The sequence below is a fragment of the Lagopus leucura genome, unplaced genomic scaffold, assembly GCF_019238085.1.
Source record: "Lagopus leucura isolate 7727_CA_CO unplaced genomic scaffold, USGS_WTPT01 Super-Scaffold_100015, whole genome shotgun sequence".
NCBI classification, from domain to species: domain Eukaryota; kingdom Metazoa; phylum Chordata; class Aves; order Galliformes; family Phasianidae; genus Lagopus; species Lagopus leucura.
In genome coordinates, this window is record NW_024962269.1 from 558,030 (window position 1) to 577,735 (window position 19,706).

The following is a 19,706-nucleotide window of genomic DNA, read 5'->3' on the forward strand; positions in this document are numbered from 1 at the left end:
CCTTGTGGTCACATAGGCCTTGTGGTCACATAGGCCTTGTGGTCACATAGGCCTTGTGGTCACATAGGCCTTGTGGTCACATAGGCAGCTGCGCCAGCCTTTGAGTAGGGATGAGTTAGCATGAAGAACTCTGGGTGGTTTGGGGTTTTGATCAGTAACACAGTGGAAATAGTCTGCTGAAACAATAACCTAAAATATTCTTTAAAAAATGGGGGGTAAAAAAAACCACCTTTTTTTTTCATAATCAATATCCCTTAACTTTCTGTTGATGACAGAGTATTGCTCTCCTGTCAGCTAAGTGTTTTCAGGTAATCTTCAGTTGCAGTTAACAGTACGTTCCTCTGTAGTTACCCTTGTGATGTTAAACATGTCTGTGAAATTGTATGTGACAAAAGCACAAATGCTCTTTTTAGTAAAAGTAAACACAATGGTAATGGTGTTAGTGCTGTTTACAGTAACTGATGTTACTTTATTAGGTGACAGATTCTGAACTTCTGAGAAACTGGCATATGTTATATTAAAAATAGTGTTATTTCTATGTTCACTACTGATTATCAAGGTTAAAAATAACTGATAACTCACTGTCATTGCAGATTTCATCAGAAGTGTACCTTTTTAGCCACATTAAAGGGAAAAAACACCAACAAGCTGTGAGAGAGAACAGCAGCATACAAGGACGAGAGCTTTCAGATGAAGAAGTGGTATGTTGTTTTATTTCAATAACCTTTTCTATTTTAATTTCCTTTTCTCATCCTGAGAAAGTCTTGAAGATTCCTAGAAGTGAAAGGAACCAAAGATATTTGTATTAGCATGGGAATATAAGTGCCTTTTTGAGGACAGAAATCTTATGGAAAGAATGAAGGAAGCCAGGGCTTCAGATACACAAGGCAATTTGAGGTTGCGTATAAAAATGTGACTAATTGCTCTCCTGCTCATCCAGAGGTGTTCTTCCTGTCATCATATTTATGTTCCATGAGTTTTAATTTTCTCTCCTTTTTATACTTTCCAAATGATAAGCATTCTTCACTGCTTTTATTAAAGGCTACTTTTGCATATCTGTAAAATAGCTTCCCCACAAGGATGATCCTTCAAGAAACTTAGAATGGACAAATAAAATTCCCCTTTTAAACTCAAATGTTATTTTTAATTATCTCACTTTAGCAGCTTTGGCAATCCCTTAGTTATTCCTTTATCTCTTGCTTCTTCCAAGTAGCTTTTGATGAAGGGCTGAAGAATCTTGCAGCATCTTTTTGCAGCAGCTTTCCATCCAAAGCTATTCAGATGTTAGTGCTCAGTAATCCTGATGTTTCTTTCCTTCATGGTTCTTGTTACTGTGGTTATTGGTTGAACTGTTCTTTTTACAGCTCATCATTGCCACAGATACTGTCTGTCCCTTTGTGAAAAGCTCTGGTGAGTTAAGTCATTGAGGTACTCCAGTCCCCAGAAGTGTCTGTCACTGGAAGATGCAACGTTTCTGCTGAGTTGCCTTTCCAAACTGCAACAAAAATATGCTGTTTCTCGTCTCTTTCTTTTCTGCTCTCTTTAGTGGCCAGTGGGAGTTGTTTAGAATTTGATTTTAGATAGCGGGTTGCTGTAGTTCCATATAAGGGAGAAGCCTTCATACTGCATCCAGATACTTAGAAATACATGTGAGCTGTGAGCCTTCCTGGAATTCCATCACATCACTACATGCACCAAAGAGTGGGCAGTCTGTAGCACTGAGTTTTCACTCATCTTTTTAGCCTTTATTTGCTTCTAGCTAGCCACAGCTGATTGGTTCTTGCTGTGCCACTGCCTCAGAGCAATATGGAGGAAAGAAGTGAACTAGATGTTGTTTGGTCTGAGAGTAGTTACACACTGTGCACAACATTTGGTTGGTAGCTTAACACTTGTGTCCTCCAGAAAGGGGGATTGCATTGTAAGCTGTTTTTGTGCCCCAGCTGGAGAAAAAGAAATTCCACTAGAGGGCACAGATATCTTGGTTTTATTGTGTCCAGCATCATGTGCTTAAATCTCCTGCTTTTCATCAAAACATTGGATTGGAGTGTGAGCTTAAGATCAGGGTTAAATACATGGGATTTCTTGAGTTAGTCCAGAAGGAAGAGGGAGTACATACTGTAACTGAACAACACAGTGGTTACAAAAGCAGATTTAAGTATTCTTAATTGAGGTGATGTGTAATATTTGATGTATTGGCAATTTAACAATATGTCATACTACAGTATTTTTATCTGTATTTTAAATAGCCCAAGTATAAAATTCTAAGCTGTGCTATTGTAATCTGAAGTCTCCTTGGCCTGAGACCCCACTCCAGTTTTGTCTTTTTAGAGAGCAGCAGTGGATACATGCACTAGGTGCCTGGTTACAGTAAACGGAAATACCACTTATGTATGAAAGCAGTCTACTTTGTGTACCTTTCTATTCAGTGCGGGCAGTTAATGCCAAACATTGCCTTACCCCACAAGAAATGCATTCAGCAACTTCAGGTAAGTTCAGGAGTACCTGAGAGCAGACATGCAGAATGTCATGTAGAAGTGGAGCTGTAGTCCAGAGAAACACTGCAATATCTTCAGTTATTCATCACTGTTTTCAATTTTTTAATCAGCAAAGATATCTGCAGTGAGAACACACTTGTACTACTTAAAGTTATTACTTGTCATCTGTGATGCCTTTAGATTATATACATCTCATCTGCGGCCCTTCTTCTTTGACATAAAAGATTTTTATTTATATCACCTCTGACCTAATAAAATTTCACCTTTAACCTTATGCGCTTGACACCTCAGATAAGTTGCTCTTGATCTTTGACTCATTTTGTTTTAAGCTTGTTAAGTGTAATAGGTAGCTGTCTAGAAAGAAATCTTTTTTCTTTTTTCTTTTTTTTTTAATTGCAATCTAGCCATAGAATTTCTTTGTTATTAATTGAGAAATCACAGAAGGAATTTAAATGTATCAGCATTACAGAAGGTAAGACTTAAGGAGATCCTTCAGACTTTGGAGGTTAAGTGTGTGTTGTATAATATGCTTTCATACAGTGAGGATTCTTTTTTAGTTGATTTGACTGTAAGCAAAAAGCTAGAAGCTGCATCACATAAGCACTGACACTGATTTCTGTGGGCTGGGTGCTCGTTGGATATAAAAAGAAATAATTACTCCAGATTTTGCTCTAATATCTGTAGGTTCTATAACATCTTCAGAGAAAATTTTTTCTTTCCGTTGTTCTGGAATTAAACATATATTGTGCAGTTGCTGACAGGTAGTATTGGACTTCTAATTAAGAAGATGAATTCACTTGTAAAGGTGATTATGTGGTGAAACTTGGAAAGTTTTGTTATGAATAAAGGTACTAAAAACATGAAGTTATTTCTGAGATAGCGTGACAGCTTTGTTTCATCTCCAACTTTTGGATTTTCCTTTTAGGAGGATTCATCATCATCAGTTTGAGAAACTGAAAAGAGTGTAGATTCCTCTTAGAGTAAATTCTATTGCTTTTGAAAATCTGGTTATCATATCAAAGCACATTGAGCTCTGTTCACTTTTTTTTGCTTTTTTTTTAACTCCTCTTTTGTTCAGTCTCATATGAATATGCTTATTAGCATAGATGGCAAAGCTCTTCCAACAGGGTGGGTTTTGTCTTTCCTTTGCCACGTTTCAGAAATGTGCAATGCTATCTTTGTCCCATGCCATTTCACTGGGATCTTCAGTGCATTACAGTGTCCTGTCTGTGTTCCCTCTCTATGGAGATTGTGCCTGCTGATGAAGTGCAGTTTTTCTTCCATCAAGCTTACAGCTTTACCTTCTTTCCATGTTGCTATTTTCTGTGCTATTGATTTCCTGTCCCCTGCCTTAACATTCATATTGCTTTCAGTTCAGCAGAGCAGGTAAACGAAGCATGCCATTTGGTTTCAATGTCACTGGAACTGATCAGTCAGCTTGAAGTTTTGACTTCTTTTGCTGAATCAGAGCGGATGTGCTAAAAGGACTTCTCATATAGAGGCCACTGACGTGACCAAAGCAGTGCCCATGGTAATGCCCTAAGGCAGCATACGCTGATCTCTGAGATCTCTACAGGGACTTTCTGTGTTTTTCCTCTCGCCTGTAGCTCTGGAGATGTTTTGGTTTTGTTCCTCCGCTTTCTATTTTTTTTCTTGTTTGTCTGGTCTTCGTTTGCTTTGAGAATTATACATTATAATCCCAGCTTCCTTCTTTCAACTTGTCCTATCTCATACGGCATTTCAAATAGTGTTGAAGAAAGGGATGTGTGGAATATAAACCATGTAATTCCATGCCATCTATGAATGCTTCTAGTCCATGAAAGGTACTCCTGAAAAAACATATGGAATGAGTACCTTGGCAGGAGAGGAAGTTGGCTAATATATGTATAAAGTACGTACTCGTGTATTCCAAAAAAAGAAGGAGGAATATTAACAGCCCTTTGTTTGCAAATGTGAAGAATGTTTTTTTAATCAGGGAAGGAAGCGGGCTGTTCGGTCATAATCTAAATGAAATAACTTCTTAGGGATATAAATGAGAACACAATCTGGTGATGGAGAGAAGCAGTTCCTGTTGTCTGAAGATTGACAGTGTTAAAATGTGAGGATTTATAGAAAGACATGGTTGATTAAGGCCACCCACATTCCCTTTAAGAAAAAATCAGGTGGACAACCAGTAGCTCGATCTGTCATGTGGGTTGTCAAGTTGGCTGGGGTTGCAGTGCAAGCATTTCTGGTGCAAGCCTAGATTGTAGAAGGGTCTGATTTACAGCGTGCATAGCTGTGCTGGCAAGTTCCCCTGGTACAGATGCTATTACCCTGGCAGGATTGCTCTTTTGCCAGGATGTGGTGAGAGGCTGCCTGGAAAAGCAGAGCTGTGCTGCTACAAATTCTGTTCTAGCCTTGTAAGGTTTATGGCCTGTGCAGCACACAGGAGAAGCTGATGTTGTTAGGAATTGTAAGAAGTGTAGGAGTGGTGGATGCTTTCCTTTAAAAAGTCAGACCGCCTTCTCAAAATTCCATGCTGTTTCCATTATTTTTTACTGAGGAAATTAAGAAGTATTTTATACTGAGGAAATAATTAAAAGCGTGGCAATGTTTTCATATCTGATGTGTTCTCATTTTCTTCTTTATTTACAAGTTTTCTTGTTCAGAGAGTTGGTGATACCTGTGTTGTACTGCTTATCAGTTGTGACCATTGCTATGCGAGGAAGCAGTTTTGACTCAGAGCTCATGTTTTGTAACACTTAAATCATTTCTGCTAGATAGTTTGGTCAATATTCCTGTTTCTTTTACCCCCACAGACTGCAGACGACGTTATAAATTCACTTTCTTGGCATCTGATTATAGTTATTCAGCTACCATTTACTATTTAACTTTCTCTTTTGTTTTATTTGAGAGGGTAAAATTATGCATAGCTGCAGTGCTTTGTGTTACGTTAAATGTAAGGCTGCTTGCACTGAACTGTTGGGGAGATTACAAAATGGATTTGTAATCACACATAGTAGAGAATAGCAGCAGGTGTGAGCTTTGAACAGCCCCATGCATGGGGTGCTGTTGCATTTAGCCCAGACAAGATATTTGCAAAGCTGCATTGATGGGAGTCCATCTGTTTTTTTTCCTCTGCTTCTCAGTTTTTCTCTGCTCTATTTTGTTTCCTCTCTCAAGGAAGGGACGATTTTTAGAGGACTTTGTGTAGCACAGGAATAGAATTAAGCCAAGCATCTGTGGCCCATTTTTGTGGATGTTTCATACCTGTTGCCTACCTGGAATCATTTCAGCACAGGAACTGCTTGGCTTTGTCATTCTGCTGTGAATGCACTGCTTGCAAGAAGTGGCCAAAAACCGTCCTGCAGTTGTGAAGTTTAATCCAAGATGCAGCTTGCAGAACATCTCTCAGTACTGTGTGGATCAATTATATTTTTTTGTAGTTTGTGCAGCAATAGCTTCCTACATTTAATATATTATAAAGTGGGGCTTTTATTGGCCAAATTGTGATTAATTGTTTATTGGCTGTGTCTTTAACTGTTGTAGATCATGGCCAACATCTGCACCCTTCCTCCTTTTGGCTTTGATATCTCAAACGTTCACAGCCAGCAAGAGAAGCTACTGCTGGCAGGGCCGGCTGTACTCGTGTTTCCCCCTTTCTCATGCTTGCCCTTGCAGCCCCGTAACAATGTCAGTGCCTTCCAGCTTTTCTCCCCAGTCTGCAGTGGAAGAAACAGCTTTCCTTTGCCTTCTGCTCCTGCAGTTTGGAGTGATCAGTAGAAAAGGAAATGATATTAAAAATCACAAGGAATATCTGAACTACTATGCAGAATATTGTTTGCCATATATCTTTGTGGCAGGCCTGTCGGATCATTGAATTTATGGGCAAGCAAGGTGGCTGAAAGCACAGTCAGTATTTGCAGTGAAAACACTGTTTAGTTCGTACATGCTTAAAAATACAGTCCCTCACTGAGAAAATAAAAAAAACACTTCAAGAAGTGAATGAAGAAATACTTTGCATGAGAGGTCAGCCTTTGGTTTTGAATGTAGAATTAAAGGTTTTTAGTGCTCTGTACTCACCTTCTGAAGTATATTCTTACGCAAAAGTTGACTAGATATTTAAAATAGTGATTTTGAGAAAATATTATTTCATTACCTGTTACTTCGTTTAATGTGTTTCGTCACATACAAAGTACTTGTTATAATTCTTACTAATGATAACAGGTAAATAATTTCATTATCTTGAATCTTCCCTATATTTTGAGGTGTGTCGTGGCTCGTGATTTTATAACGTATTGGATCTCTAACTTAGCCTTGAGCATTAATGGCCATTTGTGTTTCAGGCTGTCATTGCCTATAAGGTTGAAGACTGAATTCTACATTTGATACAGTCTACTTAGGCATCTGTTTTCCATATTAAATACTGTCCTAAGCTGTGAGGAAAAAATCGGAATACTGAGGAGTCTTGTTGAAGCATGTAATAAAATTGTGAACCAATATTCCTGTGGTAACATGATTTAGAATTGAACCTTAAAAATCTTTTCACAGTTTGGCAAGTACGTCCTTTAAGTGGTAATATACAAGTGAGAAACTGTAATTCCTGACCTTGGTGATAAATATCAAAGGCCTTTTTTTAATTATATCCTGCCATTAGAGAATATTGCTTATTTTGAAACAAGATACTCTATGTGTATATCCAAAAGCCCGCATATCTGGGTTTCAGCTGAGTTGCCTCTTGGTTTGCCTTGTATACCTTATATTTACACAAAATTCTTGGTGTGCTATTGACTTGTTAAAGAAAAGAAGTGGCAAAGTAGTAACATCGTTTGTGATGTGATCTAAGTTGCTGCAAGTATTTATGCTCTTCCTCATTGCTGTTATTTTAATCTTGATAGGAAAGTAAAAACAAGCACTGGGAGATTCCGAAGATTGAGTTTCAATAAATAGCCAGTGTCAGATATTTTTCAAGTTGCCTTGGCCTGCAGAAATGGGTTAGGAAACTTAGAAGAATGCCTTTTCTTTCCAGACGTGGAGATTCAAGGCTGGAAAGAATACAACAATAATAAGAATAACCAGTCTTGGGGTATTCTGTCACTTCTGTTTCCGTCAGAAATGCAGAAAGGAACGAGTATGAAGAATAATAGAGAAAAAAAGCTCAGGTTTCAGGATGGTCCTCTTGGCTCAGTGTATTAAGTGAAAGTCCAATAGCTGAAAGTGTTTTCTGCTTCCATGAATTGGGTAGCTTACACAGAATTGCAGCATAGCTAGTGAAGTGCTGTATCGTGTGCTTTACGAGGTGGACTGTAGATTGGAAAGGTCAGGCCTTCACGTGGCCATTGCTGTACAGCAGGACCGAACTCAGCGCTGGTTTGTGGCAGCTCAGGTTCCTTCAGAGCTCGCAGAAACCAGCAGAAAGAGGTTGATATACAGCCTGATGATCCTGGCAGCTCCTGCCTGCGACTGACTGGCTTCTGAGGGGAAGATTTCCAGGGCCTTTTTTCCCTGGCTGCTCCTGCTATGTATTAGGAGGAATAAAGTGCTTCATGAAAGCTACTGTGGAGTGATATGCACTTGAGAACACAGGATCTTAACTTATGACTGCCCCATGGCAACAAATGCCAGGTTGTTGGGTTTTTTTCTCAGCTTGAGCGAATACAGATGCTTTTCTGCAGTGTTGTTCTTCCTATGCGATCTCGCCCCAGGCAGAATTCATAACAAGACAACGCTTTAAAGAGAAAAGGAAATGGAAATAAGTATTGGTGTTGCATTCAGTCCTAATTTTAGAATGAGGAAACTTTGTTAGGAATCATTTCTTTTGGCAGATCTTCCATCACAACTTAATAGTGCTGTTATAAATATTTCTGAAGTTCATATTTTGGTTTTTCTGCTGTTCTTCAAGATTTTACCACTAATTGAAATACTCCAACTTAAGATGGGTTTGTTAGAAAGTGTTTTGTGCATTCTCTGTTTGATATCTCTTAGTGAAAACTACTGTGTGCTGCCATGTCTGAATACCTCAGTGTTGTTTCTGTGTTAATCTTGTCCTTGAGCTGTGAGCAGTTGTGTTGGGTTTTTTTTTTTCTTGTAATGAACTATACTGTAATCTACTGATACTGGAATATTTCTCAAATTTAGAGCTTACAAATTGTACTCAACTGTGTCACCTCAGCATTTCATGGATTCAGTACACAGTTAACAGAAAATGCTGCAGTTACCTTTATTCTAGAGTCTGGAGAATTTAGTTGATATCAGATAATGTTGATGTAATCCTTGTGATACGGACATGTCACACAAGATAGAGACTTAATTTGGCTTATAGAGGAAAGCTTGGTTAGAAGTGCTTTGTCAAATGAAACTATCAACTTCAAGATAGGAAGAAAACTGGGTAGTTGTCCCTGTTTCAGACAACTGAATGGGACAGAGCAATAACCAGCAAGAATGTGACTTCGTGGGCCACCTTCTGAGTTTTAGCTATACTGGTTTTGGCAACTCAGTTTCTCATAGAGTTGGTATTTGAGTTGGTATTTGAGGTCTATCTGTTGCATTTTGGAAAGTTTCAGGATTCTCAGTGAGCAGAAATGAAAATGGCTGAGATGCAGAAAAAAGAGAGGAAAAGCAAAGACTCCTTTTGTAAATAACCTTATTTTATCATCTGCTGTGTTGAGGCTGCAGTTGTGCGTGCACATTTAATGTCATTTTTATCACCTTCTTTATAAATGAAGTAGTGATATTTGTACAGGAAGTTTTTTTTATTGTTTTTAAATGGTCTTCAGTGTTATGTTAAAAATACTAGAGGTCTGTGAAACTCAAGTTTAAAATGACGTTCTTAAATGATGTCGTGCATATGCAGAATGCCATTAAATATCAACTTGTTTCTATTAACCATCTTATGTTTCATATGCTTTCTCAGCTATAGACATTCTCCCCCTGTATACCCAGGGATTTTTTTTAAATAAGCTTCTATTGAGATGAATGCATATAAATAACATTGGAGGGAGTATTTCTACTCTACTGCATTACTGAGCCATTGCCACACATGGATGCATAGAGGAATGTATACAGATGAACATGAAGAAATACATCTACATTCAGTTCCTGTTTAGCAGCTGTACATTGAGCTTACCTGCTCTTTGTGGCATAGATTCTGCCACTTTCATAGAAGTTAATACCTTGCTCTTCCATATAAATGATGCTAATTGTGCATATTAGAGCAGGAGTTATCAGAATGAGAAATGGTGGCAGAAATCTGATGCTTAATGTCTATCGCAGCTGTTGTAATCACAGCCAGGCTTTATTGTAATCTTGGGATTAAAAAAAGTGTTAATATTTTTCCTGGTTTAGTCCTATATTCTCCAACACTCTTAAAAACGAAGCTCTTGAGAATCTGCACTACTAGAATTGATATTGCTGGTGTAGAAACTGAGAAACCACAATGAAAGCAACATTTTTGGTAGGTAAGAATACAGATCTTAATAAAGGCTTTCACTAGAGAATTGCCTTCACTTAATGCTTTGCATTTACAACAGTCTGAGTCTCCAGGTTTGCTACTATGAGGTTTGCTAGTATCTGAGGGTGTGGAGTAATTCTCTATATAAGATGCTCAGCATAGTGCAGAATCAGGTCAGTAATGCGTCTTCACTGTCATGAAACAAACCCCAGATTGCATCTATGGAGAAGGTAAATTAGTCTTAATGCGTTCAGCGTTGACTTGTATAGTAATAATTGTAAAAAATTTAAAAAGGCTTTCATGTAGAAGTGAATGGATTACTGTGCATTGCCTTTACTGGAAATGAGGGGAAAAAAACCTGAAATTTGGTGATGAAATTGTTGCTTAAAGCACTCAGGAGATGAAATAAGCTTGCTGTTTAGGCTGTGTGTGTGGTTAGTCTCACTTTGACACACTTAGAGCAATCACTTTTTTTTGGTATGTTAACCTCTCTAACCAATGGTTGTGTGAGTGAAATTACTTAAGAACTTTATTATTTGAAGGATCAGACAGAGTTCTTCAGCATGGCTCACTGGATTAAAAGGCTTTGGGTTTTGGGTTCTGGTGTTTTGGTTGTTTTGTTTTGTTTTTCAGATAACTGTTAGGAGCTTATAATCCATAGGATTAGACGTTTCTGCACTGCGTGATGTTGGCAGCAGCCATCTTCCCAGACCTGAGCAGTCACTGCATCCTGAGCTTTTAGCTATTGTTTCACACCTGGGCGGTGATCTGCCTGCAGTGATGGTCCTGCTCTTTGATCTGTGCGTTCAGAAAGTGATGGTTTTGTGATACAAGATGTTAATACTCTTGAATGACTTGAATGAGCTTAACTATGAAGTCTGATATTAATCCTAACTGCCACACTTGAAAGCTGAGAACTCTGAGAAATATCCTCATGTAAGTGCTTGAGTTCACATGAACGAAACTGTTTGTAGCCATCCCTCATGCCATTGACAGCTGGACCTGTTCTGGCCCCCACAGGCTGACAAATGAATGTGCTTGTTGAACCCTTAAGTCTTCTGTTAAGCCCCAGAGCAGACTGGGGAAAAGAGCTGAGTGTCTGCAGAGAGGACGTCGTTCTTTGTCTCTCTCCCCATTGCTACCTGTCCAAAGCTGGGAGGTGGCTTTGCTGTTGCCCTCGTGTAGCACGAGGATGGTGGGTTGACTGCACCTGAATGAGGATGATGTGCCCCATATCTAACATGGTGTCCATTTCAAAGGGCACTTACTTCCTTTTGCTCTTACTGTCCCTTTGAAGGATACAACAAATAGTTTGGAAGTCTAACGAAAGAAAAAAAAAAAAGAAATTTAAAAAAAAAAAATTGTTGAATAAGGATGTAGGACATTTATTCAAATAGTAGTCCTTAATTATTTTTTTTATTTTTTTTATTTTTAGCCCCTGATACTTTTTGTCAGTTTCTCATATCACTCATAGGGTGTGATGTAGGTAAACTAATGGGAAATAGCGATGCAAAGGGATGCTAGTTTAGGGGTGTATGTATCAATCCAATCAGGTAATCCTTATTAAAGTAAGGGAGCACCCTCTAGATGCCTACAGCTAAGTACCCTGAAGATTGATAGCTTGCTCTGAGAAGAGAGTCCTTTGTTTTCTTAACACTGCAAAACTTGAAGCCATTGATTTCCTCTGGAGTTTGAGCCTTATGACAAAAGAAAATTAAGGGAAGAGCCAGTGACTGCTATTTGAGTAGATGCTGAGGGGTGCCTCTCTGTGAGGAGACAAAAATGAGTTGGGATTTCATAGCCAGCACAGGGCCGGTTCATATTGTATGCTGCTCTGAATTGGTTACAAACTGAGCCGTTGGATGCTGGTGTGTTTTACTCTTGTTCTCCTGAATCATGCACTAAGGGAACAGACAGCCTTCTGAAGTACCTTAAGAGTGTTTCTCTTTAAGGACTTCCTAAAATTTAATTAATATTATTAGTGGGGTGGCAATATTTGATCTGAGTACTGGGAAGCATGCTTGTGGAAGCTGCTCAGCTTGCTGTCACGTACAACTAAAACAGTTTCAGTTCACTAGAACAATATTTTGGGGAAGAACACTCACATATGCTGGGAGCCACGCAGTGCAGCCAAGTTAAAGGCACTGGCATTTTCGGAAATTGCTTAGATTTTTGTGTTTGATTTCTTATGTGTGATATTAATTCAGCATTCACTTCACATTGGTATGATTTAGGATAGGAATTTCTATTACTGTTTTGACCAAGTATGTATTGCTAGGTTATATCATGTTCTAATGCTTTACAAATACCAACTGGTCTTCTTGCAGGAAGTTTCACCAAGATTTATTTTGTTTTCAAGAGGCATAGTATCTTCCTGAGTCCCTGAAAGAATGAACGAGAGAAAATACAGCTTTTCTGCAAAATATTGTTTTTAGATTTGTTACACTTCACCTTTTTCATAGAATTTGAAGAATATGTAATAAATAAAGAGGAATAACAGCTTCTCATTGTGGCACTAATCATTTTAGCAGATAAATCATCCTAATAAGCAGTGGTGAATTATACTTCATAATGCGTTCGGTATTCTATTAGAAAACAAATGTAAGCCTTCCTATATTAAAAACGTAGCAAGTGTTCTCTAAAAACTGGCATTAAACTTTTTTCTTACTTTTATTTGTGAAAATGAAGCTGATATAAATTGTGGCTTGAGAAAACTGAGCAAAAACTGTGTGCAGCAGGCATTCCCATGTTCCTTCTTGGGGTTGTATGTCTGTGCAAATTATGGACAGCTTTGAGGGAATGACCTTTTAAGTTATTCACCTCTAAACAATAAATATTTATTTTAAACGCGTGTTTAGAACTGCACTGTGGTTGATCTAGTATGGGAGGAAACAGTTCTTTTTAGTAACATCTTTAAAAGCTTAAAACAGAATGTGTACTTAAGATCACTTGCTGTGATGACAGACTTCTCTTGAATGGCATTAAGTAAAACCTGGACTGTAATTAAAACTTACCTTCTATGGACAACTGAGTTTTTACCTATAATTTAAGTCCATTAATGAGGGGAAAAGTAATGGTGTTTCATTTAGTGCAGTGAATTACACTGCTAGAGCTGGGTTTTGGTTTCATGTAGCTGTTAAAGGCAAGAAGGAAGGAAGGGCAAGTTGACTGGGAGTTCACATGTTAAGTAACTGTTTCTTGAGCGCGAGGGACAACATTTATTCTCCTATACCACTTCTAATAATTGTTCAGTTTCTCATTATAATAGCCATGATGTGCTGTCTCTGGTGTGAGATAATCTGTTTCCTGGTGGTTGAATCCTTTGTGTCTTCTGAACTGTGTTATAGGAAAGGAGCAAAAGAAGTAGTATAGAGAAAAGGAGGAGTTCCAGCACTGAGGCACACAAGCTGCTGGAGGGGAAAAAATAATAAAAAAAAATGATACTCCATTCTAACCCACCACAATGAGTGTTCTTGGAAACCTTTTAAATATCTAACATCTTCACCTGGTCCTCAGTTGTCTAATTGTGTGTCAGAATGCACGTTAGTTTTTTAGTAATTAGCACGTGGCATCTTGTCTCTTACTGTTTGCAGGACAAATTGTTTTAGCTATCTAAAACCTTTAGTGATCTCTGAAGCATGTGGGACTTTTCCTAGCAACGGAGATTTTTCCTTTGAATGATAGCTTCACGTTCACTTTGCCTGTTACTTTCCCTTTGCAGTAAGTGAGGGGCACTTTCAGTTAACTGATAGTTACAACTTCAATCATGATGTAAAATACATAGGTTGCTCCAGTACTAATGTCTCCCATTTATTTGATGGAAACTTCAACAGAGCACAATAACAGTGTTTGATAAAGCAAATTCACAGCTACAGGATACTAATTTTCAGCATAGGCACCACCATTTTTTTTGTGGTTAGCTACTAATTTTCTCAAGTGTATTTACTCATGTTATTTTTCTACAGTATAAATAGAGGGAATGCAGCTAATATTTAAACTAACATTTGTTTGAAATTTTTTATTTGTTTTTCTTAGCATTTTTAAGATGCTTTCCACTGTAGTTTTCTGGGAAGATAATCTGCTGCTCGATACGCAGGAGAGATGAAACATTATTTCCTTATTTTCTGCAGGAGCACCTGTCACTAAAAAAGTACATTGTGGATATCGTGGTTGAGACTTCTGTTCCTGTGGAGCCATTGAAAGACGGAGAGGAGAAGCAAAAAACTAAAAAGAAAGCCAAAAAGTTAAAAGCACGGATGAACTCCAGGTAGTAAAGCTTTGTTTCTTTGGGGTTGGTTTTTGTTTGTTTGCTTGCTTTTAAATTTTGTTCTGAACTTTACTTTTTGTCCTTTGCTATCAGTGCCTCGGAAGGCTGAAACGAAATTTAAATTATTTGCTTTGAGTGTGTCCTGAAAATAATACTGATGAGCCTAATTTATGGCCACTTTCTCTGATTGAGAAGGAAAACTGAATATCGATCTGGAGCCCTTTGGTTTCACCTGTTAAGAGCTTTTCTCATAATTGGATGCCAGTGCCCTGCCAAAACTGTAGCCTCTTCTAGCATACAATAGCATGTTTAAATTTGTGTAAACCTTGCCTATTTTTCTTTCGGGCTATTGATTTTTAAATGAAGTATCAAAGAAAATCAATAGTAATCAACAAATAGAAGTCAGCCTGCTGTGGTGTCAAATCTCCTGACTAAATTTAATCATTTTTTTTTTTGTTGCCTGTCACAACAAGAAGAAAGATTAAAATATCTCAGAATGGAAAGGGAGTTGTTAAAGTTGCAATTTGTTATTAGCTGAAAAGGTGACATCTCCAAATGGGTGAGATATGCAGGATGGCATTATAGCGTGTACTGCAGCGTCAGTCTTCATAGCTGAACAGATCCTGGCTGAAGCTCCTACTTAATGTTATAACGTATTTTTACACTCAGATGTTGAAATTGTTTCTTTGTCATCTTTTTAATTAAAGAGGGGCTGCAGATTAGAGGAAAAACAGCTGGCTACATTTTTACATCCGCAGTGAAAGTGAGACTTTGTATTAGCTTGTAACTGTTAATAATGGCACATTAGTCTTCAAAAAGACAATAATTTTGTATTTTTTAATCATTTCTTCTTGTTCTATGGATGAGCAAATCCACTGTCTGAACGTTACATAGGAGGACACTGATGGAATTGGGTAACCTGTTCTCACAAGCTTCTGATTGGTCAGGATGGATTTTCGTTCATGTTACCTGTTGAATTAATGCAGTTACTGAGTCTGATTTTAATCCTGTCTCAAGAGCTCCTTCTGCCAAATTTAGTCTGAGGTTTGTTAAGAGCTAAGGGTAAATTATATGAAGTAATGACTTGTCGTTGGCACTAATTGGTGAAAAGGTTTTTCAGAACGTTTTGAATTCTGGTGTTTCAGACTGCTGGGTGAGTCAGCAAAGCCATCACCGAGAATTCTAATGAAAGCAGACTGATGGGAGCATCATTTCACAGAAGTGATACGCTAATGAAAAATGGTGGAGGTTTCAAAATCTAGGAGGAGTAGAATTGAAAAGACACGAAATGCACACTTAAGATTGTTTTTAATTGAGTTACAAGGGGAAAAAGGAAAGTGATTACACATTTTGTTGAGATTGCTGTCCATGAAGGTAACAGAAGCTAAATCCACAATTTCACTTGAAACTTTTGGTGTTAACCCAAAAGGCTTGCTAATAAGGATGTGCAGTGGTAGGAAGAAACAAAGGTTGTTCTGGGGAATTTCAAACAAAAAGCTGATGAGGGGAAAAAAAAATGCCATTTAGGAGGTGAATTGTAGCTATGCATAACTTGGCTGCCTTCTACCATTGAGTGATAGATGTGGTAAGGGCAGCTGGTGCCTGGACATCCCAAATTGTAGGCTTATTAATGGTGAGGTTTTCCATAAAAAGAGAATGATAGAGGATTATGGTATGTTACCTTGCACTGGTGCAGCCTCACTTCAAGCACAGTGTGCAGTTTTGGACACCACGATACAAGAACATGAAACTAACAGTGGGTATCCAAAGGAAGGCTATGGAGATGGTGAAGGACATGGGGGAAGAGGTGAGGAGTGATGGAGATCCCAGTTTGCTCAGCCCAGAGCAGAGGCTTAAAGGAATGGCATGGAGCTGTGTCAGGGCAGGGCCAGATGGGGGTTAGGGAAAGGCTTTGCCCTAGAGGTTGGAGGGCATGGAACAGGCTGCCCAGGGCAGTGGGCACAGCCCCAGGCTGCCAGGGTTTTAGATGCACAGCTGGAATTTTGGATGATCCTGTGGTGGAGACAGGAGTTGAACTCAGTGATCTCTGTGGGTGCATGCTGTCTTGGCATTTTCTGTGGTTGCTAAAGTGATCAAAGTAACAATCTCAAAATTATGATATGAAATGCTGAGTGAAATATTTCAGCTCTGTCTGCTGTGTTTCTTCCCAGCAATCTGGACAGTGATTGGGAGTTGGGAGTTGGCACACAGTTGAGAGTTACAGCACAAACTCAGCTCAGAACTGGAAGCCTGTAGTGATCAATTTATTGGGAGCAGTTATCCATAAAGCTGTGTTTTAACACATATTTGCAACTGTCCCTCTTCTCTGAAATATAAGAAATAATGGTACTAAACTCTGCTCTATCTGAAGACTTGAAATTACACATTTCATACATTCATTTTAGATTCTATGAAGCTGTGATATTTTAAAGGGAAAGAAATAAGTAACTGCATTAAAATAGGTTCCTGCTGCTCTCCTGAGCTCCTTGCTCCTAAATCAATGTAACAATATGAAAGCTACGAGGGGCAAAGGTGAATGAGGGGACAAATTGTGATCAGTGGGTTATTAGATATGTTGAGAAGTTTTGTTAGTCTTATTAATAATATTTATAACCCTTCGCTGTTAAACTGGTGCTGTAGTAACACGTGATATATGGCTAAATAAATTATCTCTGTTTCACACGCGCGTGCTGCTGTGAGAACGCTGCAGTGCCCACGTGGCAAACAGGCCTGATGAAAGCTAACATCCAGCAACAGAGCTGTAGTTACCAAGGAGGAAGCACACACAGTAGGGATGTGCTTTGCAATGGGTTGAAGGCGCTCCAGTCATGTTCATTTGGTAATAGATATTTCGGGTGATCATTCGTGTTTGACTGACTCATCTGTACAAAACTCAAAGCTAAAATATGTTGTTTCTGGCTAAGAGACAGGGAAGAAGGCAAAAGGTTAATAAGGGAATCTCACCTTCATGTTTAATACTAAATTCAGTTGTGATTAATAGCTTTATTAATGATCCACAAATCAGAACTAGTTCTGATGTAACAGTATTTGTATGTGACACAAGTTGTTTTGGTTAAGCAAGCTGAGGGAAAATCTTTGAAAAATGTGATCCACTTGGGTGAAGAAAAAGCAGAGAAACGTGGAGTAGATGCATTCGAGAGAAATACTGAAACTTCCAGGCTTTAAACAAGATATCTAAACACTAGAAAGAGAAGGAGTGTTATTTACAGGTTAGTAAAGACCTTTAACGGTTCTATTTACAATCACAATCAAAATCTCACTTTGTTGTTACATTGATTTTATTTTCAGTAACTTAGGACATTCTAGCTCCGAGGACCGTGGGTAGAACACAGGAAAAGATTACAGGAGTAATAATTAAAAAAAAGCTGTCATGAAGAGAAGTTTAAAAGAATGGGGTTGTTTAGGAAGCTGTGAGAAAAGACATATTAAGATAGTAAATGAAGTAATAAGGTAGTAATTAAGGCTTTGGAATTTGTGGGAATTAAAGCTTTACTGGATTGTTTTTTGCAGCCCAGCAGTAAAACACATTTCCCATTGGAATCCATGATCAAAATCTTACACTTGAGGAATGAACAGCAGGGCATCTGTAAAAACAGAAGTACAAAATATCAGCAGTCAGTGTGCAGAAACTTTGGAAATCAACACAAAACATTATGGGTGGAAGTTGCCCTGAGACGAATGTTTTCTATTTCTGTCTTGAGGGACTTCTGGCACCTTCCTTTGGGGCTTCCTATAGGCACTATTGATAGAGACAAATCATGTATTTAATCAGGGGTTCATCCAGCATGCTCAAAGTTGAGCACTTGTGAATAGCTTTCCAGCCATGAGCGGGGTGGTAGTTGTTCATCTGAGAGCAGAACGCCAAGGGAATGGAACAGTGCGTCTCCATGAAGTCCCTGTTGGTCTGTGTTGCTTCTTTGAGGTCTTCCTTTAGGAGGTGAGAGAGCAACTTTAACAGACCGTGTATTTTTTAACAGCCAGATGATTTTGCTGTCTGCTGAATGTTTCTTCACAGGGCTCTGTCTCTGAGGATGTAATTTTTCTGTGGCCCTGGAGTGCGTGGTTTGGCTTTCCTTTGGGTACAGCCAAATGTTAGAAAATCTGGCAGGGCTACCAGTGCAAATCCAGTGCTGGTTGATGAGCTAGAGATAATTTTCACCTGCTAGCTTAGACTGGTTGCAATCAGAACAAGTGGTGAAAAAGCAGTCTTGTCTCTGTCTCCCTGCTCCTTGGTGTATGGCCAGTATGAATACTTTCAAGCATCTAAATAGGTATGTGTTTACAGCTCCTATTTTTGTTTCCAACAGCTGTTAGTGTTTACGTTCTGTGCTGTAAGCTTAGCAGGATTCACAGTGTCACAAAATAGTTATTAGTTTCATTAAAAATACTCCTGTATCTGTAGATGAACAAAATACTTACATTATGTCTGCTGTACTCTTACAATATGCACCACCTGTCTAAATTACTAATGATTTCATCAAATGGGGTAATTTTACAGTGAGATATGCTTCTACAGTTCTTTTTCTATTATCATATACATTGCTTGTAACATTTGTCACTGTTTTGAAAGTCAATTAAATCCACCACTTGTGTACTGATGTTACACTAAAAAAATAATAATAAAGAAGTAACAGTGGCCAGTAGTTAAACATCTGAATGGATTATGACAATGCAGAGTTGTCAAAAATGGCATAACTATGAAACAGAAAAAAATGGAAAGGTTAGAATTATCTTGCTGGTATTGCATAATGCATGCTTAAGGCAACAGTTGATAAATGATTACTATTTTTTCCTCCAGGGCAAAGGAATATGAGAGCTTGATGGAAGCAAAAAATGCCATCTCTGATTCCCCGTTTAAAGCCAAGTAAGCATTTAATTTTTATATATATATATATTTAGAATTTTTTCTTTCTGCAGCAGAAATGCTTCTGAAATTTCCAGTGGAGCAGGTGTGGTAAGGCTCCTGCTCAGTGCAGGGCATACTGTCATCTTGAATTACAGATCAGTTCCTAATACAAAAGGCCAGACCTTACAAATGCCTTTGTTTCTGAAATCGTTGTATCTCTTAAACCATGTAAGATGAAATAAAAAGAGAATGTAAGCTTATCTGTTTCTTACCTGGGAGCAAGAAGGTTCCAGCTTTGCACTTCAAGATTGATTGTGAAAATTCTGGACCTAAAGGACTGAAAAGTGTATGTGTTGCTTCCCTTTGATCAGAAATAAAGGTTCATAGAGGGAAGCCACACATTTTAATGCACAGATGTCTTAATCTGGCATTGGGCTTTGTAAAGAGTGCCCTTTTATTGCCTAGGTCAAGGCACAGATGAAAGCAGTGGATGGTAAGATTAAAACAAGCAGTTATCACTGATAAATTTTTCCTACTTTGTTTGAAACTGAAAATGAATCAGCTTTTTGTCTGCTCCCATTGAAACTGCTCATTGTATGATGTAAAATGTTTCAATTCTAAAATGTTTTTGACAAGATCTCTCAC

General features: G+C 38.3%; 1 protein-coding gene across 3 annotated transcripts in view; it reads left to right on the plus strand.

Moving 5' to 3' along the window:
• Positions 1-19,706, plus strand: part of SCAPER (S-phase cyclin A associated protein in the ER) — a 143,915-nt gene that overhangs the window by 47,989 nt on the left and 76,220 nt on the right. For all 3 annotated transcript variants that reach the window (XM_042875626.1, XM_042875624.1, XM_042875625.1), the window contains exons 20-22: positions 594-701; positions 14,058-14,194; positions 19,014-19,079. In XM_042875626.1, the coding sequence (XP_042731560.1) occupies positions 594-701; positions 14,058-14,194; positions 19,014-19,079 (311 nt within the window). The remainder of the gene's footprint in view (positions 1-593; positions 702-14,057; positions 14,195-19,013; positions 19,080-19,706) is intronic.